Below are 7,148 nucleotides of genomic sequence, written 5' to 3'. Positions count from 1 at the left end.
CTTTATAACCAGTGATATCGTAAAATTTTGGTGGCACAAGCTGTTCATTCACATTACATATAAATTGTTTGTTATCATGAGCAATATTACTCAACGTTACTAAAGGCTCAAGGAGAGGATTTATTCTTATCTGATAACCGACAAATTTATATGTTGGTTTGCCCTTTCGCTCAAGGATAAACCTGATATTCGCTATAGTTATGAAAAGCTCATCAAAGTACTTATATGTTTTTTTATCTTTATCATTTTCGTCAGTGAAATCTGCTATGGTAAAACTATAATATACATGCATTCGCGAGATATATTTTTTTTCCCATAAGTCTAAAAATTTTGCTTTCGATGGAATTACTTTTTGCGTGAATGTTCTACCATGGTCATCTTCCCAAACAAGCTCTGGTTTTCTTGATGTTGTGTCTGTTTCAGTGGTTTCTAATAACGCAGTGATGAAATCCAACACATCTCCTAGGGACATGTCATATTTATAATTCAAGGCATTTTTTTCTATACTACTGTATGAAGGTAATGTTATGATTGGTGATGTACCTTTTCTTAATACATTCAATTTATTTTCATTTGAATCATAGTAACAATCAACAAATTCTCTACTTGCCTCAGTCATTTTTTCCATAAGACCTTCATTCAACTCCTGTGTAGTCATGTTGGGTTTTATGTAATATCTCATGTCAAACCTTTTTTTCACTGATTTTGATGAATCTGTCATTTCTAATGGAATAGCAAGAAACTCAAAGTCTGGATGCTCAAGACTTATCTTTCTTATCTCAAGAGCTTTTGACGCAGGATATTCAATGAAGTCTCTCGGTAATTTATATGAGACTGTATTACCACTTATCGTGCCATCATTCATAACATGTTCATAGTATAATCCATCATATTTAGACATTTTATATGTAACTAAAAGATGGAGAAAGTTATTAATCAAGTAGATAAGATTCTTCATGATGGAGCACGTAAGAATAGTAAAGAACTAAACAATGCACTCATTATGCCATTTTCTGATGATTATCCATTTTGTACTAATGGTGTTTATTTCTACTGCGGTAAGATGGGTTCAGGTAAGACATATGGTGTTATTCGTCATATAATGATAACAGACCGCTTCACTAATACTCCATATTATGACTCAATAGTTATCTCAGCAACATCAGGAACAATGGATAAAACAGCGAAGACATTTATGAGTCAAGTTAAAGCACCAGTACTGAAAAAGGATGATAAAGAACTTATGCCTTATTTAATGAAGAACGTTAAGATGAAAGCAAAGTATTACGCTATTGTTGAGTTCGTTCAAAGTAAGTTCGAAAAAATTTCAGAGGAGATGGAACACATCTTAACAAAGCATCAACTAAGGAAACCTGATGGAAAGTTTGAGTATAAGAAGATTGCAATATATGTTGTAAAGAAGTTGAACAAATATCCTTTCACAAAGTATCCCAGTAATTCTCTATTAGTGTTAGACGATTATGGTGGTCATGACTTATTGAATGACCCACGTTCACCATTAGCGAACTTCATCACTAAGGTCAGACATTATAACTATACTGTTGTCATCATGTGTCAAACATGGAGACATATATGTTTAAACATTAAGAGACTATGCACTGACTTCGTTATCTTTCAAGGTTATTCTATGAGAGACTTTCAGTCAATGATTGAACAGTCAGGAGCAACAGAAGATTGGGAAGAGTTATGGAACAAATACAAAGAGCTACCAACACCTCGTTCATATATGGAAGTTCATATAGTTGCAGGAAAGACGGACTTTAAAGAAGTTAAGCAACAAAAGATGACATTATTTTAAGAAGAAATAAATGGGTTTTGGCGATTATGTTAAAGCTGGATGGGGTATGGTGAAAAAAAATCCTGGTCTTGTAATAGGTGCTGGATTTAACATTGCTAAAACTTTTCCCTCAAGTTGGTCAAGTCGGTGGTGTTATCGGTAGTCTTGGTGAAAGAATTGCAAAAACTACATTAGGTGAAGATAATGCATTAACGAAGAATCTTAAAGCATTCAATAAAGCTCTTGGTGGTGACTTCAGTAGAGACAAGCCTGTTGAAACACCTATAGTTCAACCTCAACAAACTATTGACAACAATAAGTATAACGCATACATTGGAGGAGCTATTTGGAACAATCATAAGCCATTAGTTCAGTCAGTACGTGTACTATCAGACATGCCATGGATTAATGCTATTAGTGGCACTATACGCAGATAATATATTTTTATGAGGTTTAAATGAGTGAACAAGAGAGGAAACTCATTGATGAACGAGTTAAGAAATGGGAGAATGAACGTCCGATAATTCGTACCATAATTAGCGATCAAAAGTTCAAGCAGCATACATTTGATTTTTTGCGCGATATATATAATGATCTTGCTTTTGATTACAATGCTAGGCAATACTTTGAGAAAGAATATGTTCAAAAAGGTCGTATTAATTTCCCAATGAGAAGAGAAGGCTTTTTGATTACATCAACATATACAGCACGTGGTAGAGACCCTTTTACAGACGCGGTTCGTAACTTTAAAGCACGTTCTTCTATTAATGATGATCCAGATTTCTACATACCTTATTTTCGTCCACCTTCGCATCCTTTACGAACCAGTGATCCTGGATATGACGCTAAACGAAGATATATAGAGACGAAATTAGCTAAATACAAGGAACCTAAGGATCCAAGGACTGGAGAAGTAAAGGAATCACATGTCAAGATAAATAAGCTTTACAAAGTAGTTGAAGAATTGGAGAAACGATCTAATGAGATTAACGCTGAGAAGAAAAAGGAAGTACCAAATATGAACAAACTAGATAAGATGATTAAGGAATATAGAGGATTGGCGAATACATCGAGCGTTCTAATAAAGGAAGTAGAAAACACGACAAAGCTGCAGAAAATGATTCATGATGAATTACTGTTAGGTGAATTTTCTATAAAACAAAGACAGAGTAACTTAATGGGTGAGGCTTATTATTTGGAGAATTGGTATAATGAGAGGTTAAAACAAATGTCGACTCCAACACCAACTCCTACACCTACTCCTACAGTAGCTCCAACACCAACTCCCACTCCTGAACCAACAGTAGCTCCAACGCCAACTCCTACAGTAGCTCCAACGCCAACTCTGACACCAACTGCTCACGCAGGTCCTCCACCAATGTCGAGTAGTCATGGTATAACATTAAATAAACCAACACCTACACCAAAAATAACTCCTGTATCACATCCTAGTACAACTAACCCAGTATCTGATTCAAATCAAGCGGAAAGATCACAGGTTCTTAAAAGAGCTAATACACCAACTGCTTCCCCTATTAGAACACCAGAGCCAACTCCAAGAATCACAAAGGCGCCAACACCTTCACCGACTGTTTGAACCAACAGTACCTCCAACTCCATCTCCAACTCCATCACCGACACCTACAAAAGCACCTACTCCATCTCCAACTCCGACTAAAGCTCCGACACCGTCTCCAACACCAACTAAAGCTCCAACACCGTCTCCAACTCCAGCTGAACCAACTGATGCAGAATCTATTCAAAATTGGTTAGACGAAGAAAAGCGAAAAGAAAAGGCTGCAATTGATGCTGCACTAGATAAAAACACACCACCACAGACACTTGGTGGTTACATGTTAAAGAAAGACAACATTCAAAGACAAGAACGTGCATTGAGTGTTGCCAGAGAACAAGCACAAGAAGAGAAGAAAATAGTTGAAGGAGAAGCTTCAAATAGAGGTGGTCCAGGAACTTACAAAGGATCAAACTATCCAGCAGAGAAAGCCTCGAGTGATAATGTTGTCTCAAGAGCTACTGATTTAGTTACCCATGGTATTCTAACTGGTGCAACAGCTGTTGGTAGTGCTATTGGAACCAGTGTTGACACTGTTGTTGATACTGTAAGAACTGTTACAAATCCTACACCTGAAGATAGGAAGGAAGAATTTCTTACTCTTAATACAAAGGCAAAACCAGGGATATGGATTGGTCGTGGAATTTTAAATGCTGGTAGTGCTATTGGCAATGGTGCTTCAGCGGTAGGGGGATGGCTCGGAAGAACAGCAACATCAACCGCAAATGGAATACTAACAGGTGCCAAATCACTTGGTAATTGGGCTGATGATAAGTATACAAAATATTATGAAGAAAAAGCTCGTAAGGCTAAGGAAGAAGCTGAACGAAAGGCGAAAGAAGAAGCTGAACGTAAAGAACTAGAGGAGCTTAAGAAGAAAGAAAAAGCTCGTAAGGCTAAGGAAGAAGCTGAACGAAAGGCGAAAGAAGAAGCTGAACGTAAAGAACTAGAGGAGCTTAAGAAGAAAGAAAAAAGCTCGTAAGGCTAAGGAAGAAGCAGATAGAAAGGCGAAAGAAGAAGCTGATAGAAAGGCGAAAGCAGCAACACCATCGCCAACTCCATCCTTCACCACCATCTCCTTCACCATCTCCATCTCCTTCACCATCACCAACTCCATCGCCATCTCCATCTCCTTCACCATCAATAGCGGCTCCTGTGAGACAATTTGGTGCATGGGGTGCTGATTTAGTCAAAGATGCTGCACAAGGAATTGGAAAGGAACTGAAGAACACAACATTAGGTACAATAGAGCGTTTTGGTAATCTTACGGATTACACAATTAGATCAGCTGCTAATCTTTTATATAACCAGACTACTGATAACGGTACTGATGAATTGGCTGTAAACGGACTAGCATCAATTAAGAAATCAGCAGAAGATAAATACGATGAATGGAAAAAGAATATTAAGGGTGAATATAATAAGTATGCATATCCTGAAGAACATATGAAGTTAGAGCTTACCAGACTAAGATCAAAATATGGTAATGAAACAACAAATACTACAACGCAAACGACGAAAGCTGACAGAAAGATTGATGACACTCCTACTCCAACTCCTGCAATGGCGAACATCACAACAATTGCTCCAAGAGTTCCAACAGGAGAAGGTATATCAGGAAATGTTTCAACTACTCATAACATTACTGAAGCAGCTAATGTTTCAGCAGTTGAGCAACCTGTTGTTAATGTAACTCAGGAAAACGCTACTGAAACATCAACACCAAGACAGGATGTAAATAATGAACGTCCAGAAGTTAAGGAGGTTGCAAAAGCATACCTGGAGAAAAATACTACACAAGTTCTTGAAGCAGAAAAGCATCTCAATTCAGACAAAACACCATCTCCAACTCCTGAAGCATCAGTTCCTCCAGCAATTGGTGGAAATATACCTTCAGTATCACCATGGCAGAAATTTTATGGATTGTTTAAAGGAGCGAATAAGGTAATGGATGCTGCTGAGAATCTCCAAAAGTTCAAGAATGAAGTCGCAACTGGTGCAAAGGAAATAGAAGAGAATGATAAACAAGCTGCTGAATTAGCTAAACAACAAGCTGAAGCAACTAAACAAGCAGCAGCTCCTAAACAATCTATATCTAAGTCTCAAAGACAAGGTCCTGACCCAAGTGCTAAAGTCAAACAGAATCCAACACCACCTGCAGCAGAGAAGTCCAAGAAGGACAAGGACAAGAAGAAGGATAAATCAAAGAAGGACAAGGACAAGAAGAAAGATAAGGATAAGAAAAAATCGTCAAAAGATAAAAAACAAAATTTATCCAGTTAAGAAATGAGAGTCAGTCTGTAATCAGTTAAAAGCATCAAAAACAAAAGTGGTTAACTGAATATATAAAAGATGGTAAGGTTCCTGATGGATATTATGTACATACAATGAAAGACGGACGTGTACAGTTCCAAGAGTCGACATAAATGACTAAACGTTTCAAATTCTCGACTGCTTTGTTATAGTCTCTAAATGGACACATATTTCTGAATGCTTGGAAGTCATAAAAATCTGAAAACATCATTCTGTACATTTTTATAAAAATAAAAAAAATATTTTTTTTATTCTTGACTTTGTTGTTGCATTTGTTGCATTTGTTGTTCTTGAGCTATTTGTTGTTGAAGTTGTTCTTGTAATACAATACTTTCACCAAGTTGCATCTTCCAATTCGAACTTTCTGCCGTCATTGACAAATACATAGGACATAAAAGTTTTACAGGAACAAAGTTTGCGTCAACTAATGTCAACGTTATACTTGCCAAAGTGTTTGAGTTCACTAAGGTTGAAAATTTTGCATTCGAATGAACAATAGGCAAACCAGCAGAGAAAGTATTGTTTATACGCATAAGTATTTTTTGGTCATAATAGTTTTCTGTCGACATTCGAATAACACTTTGAACCTAAGTTTGAAACAATATATAAAGATTGGTGTGCTTAAAGTCAATGGAATAGACATTCCTTGTATGACACCTTTTCCTGTTATAGGAAACTGTTGGTAGTAAAAACCAGATATAAGTTTTTGTATTATAGCTCATATTGTTTTATAGTAAACTCAGTCGGACATCCAAACATAATGAAACCTGCTCTAGTTGCAGCACATGTTACACTCGTCCTTAAAGTATTAAATAAGTCAACAAAACCTGTTGGTGGTATATCTGAGTAAGTATCTCAAAGGATATTTTTTACCATTCACAACAATAAATCTTCTGGTGTCAAAAGAGCAAAACAAGCTTTAGTCGTCATTGTGTTTAAGGTTAGTTTACAATATCGTCCTTTGAGGACTTTGTAAGTTTGTTGTTATAGAATTATATAACTCGGGTTTTTTAGTCGTAATAGTATAAACCATTGTGTCTTCTGCCATTTTACTTAGCAAATAAATTTTAATGAAATGTTTGTGGTCGTCAAATATTTTTATAACGTCTGGGAAACTATATTTTAAGTTCAACGTTTCACCTCCTTTCATAACGTATATCTTGTCAATGACATTATATGAAACACCACAGCAACTAACGTCGGGTTCTATTTCTTTGATGTTTATATCGTCTGCCTCTGTCAAAAGTTTCAATAGTTTCTTTCAAACTTCATGAGGTGCAATGACATATGAGTTCACTTTTACAGGGTTGTGTTCGACCAAGTTTACAATTATACCTAAAGCTTGAAAAATCTTCTCCTGAGTTTGAAGTTTGTCTTTCAGTTGTTGTAGTCGTTTCGAATATCTGCAACAGAACTTAAGTCTCTGCTAACTTCAGGGTATGTTGGTTGTTCTTTTACAGGAAC

The 7,148-nt window shown here is 36.4% G+C and overlaps 1 protein-coding gene and 2 pseudogenes across 3 annotated transcripts, besides 1 other annotated feature; all 3 read left to right on the top strand.

The window, feature by feature from the left end:
• Window positions 1–970: 970 nt before the first annotated feature.
• Window positions 971–2,872: a mobile genetic element.
• TVAGG3_1066070 (uncharacterized protein) lies at window positions 1,667–1,819 on the top strand (the record flags this gene model as incomplete). Its single annotated transcript, XM_051256200.1, has 1 exon — window positions 1,667–1,819. The coding sequence occupies one exon, from the start codon at window positions 1,667–1,669 to the stop codon at window positions 1,817–1,819; it is 153 nt and encodes a 50-aa protein (XP_051076582.1).
• An 896-nt stretch (window positions 2,873–3,768) lies between the features above and the next one.
• Window positions 3,769–4,178, top strand: TVAGG3_1066050 (annotated as a pseudogene). Its single transcript has one exon. A coding segment is annotated over exon 1 (410 nt).
• A 639-nt stretch (window positions 4,179–4,817) lies between these two features.
• On the top strand, window positions 4,818–5,539 carry TVAGG3_1066040 (annotated as a pseudogene). Its single transcript has one exon. A coding segment is annotated over exon 1 (722 nt).
• Window positions 5,540–7,148: the final 1,609 nt, after the last annotated feature.

Source organism: Trichomonas vaginalis, assembly GCF_026262505.1.
Source record: "Trichomonas vaginalis G3 chromosome Unknown ctg_49, whole genome shotgun sequence".
Classification (NCBI taxonomy): Eukaryota; Parabasalia; order Trichomonadida; family Trichomonadidae; genus Trichomonas; species Trichomonas vaginalis.
This window is presented reverse-complemented; position numbering and strand designations above follow the sequence as displayed.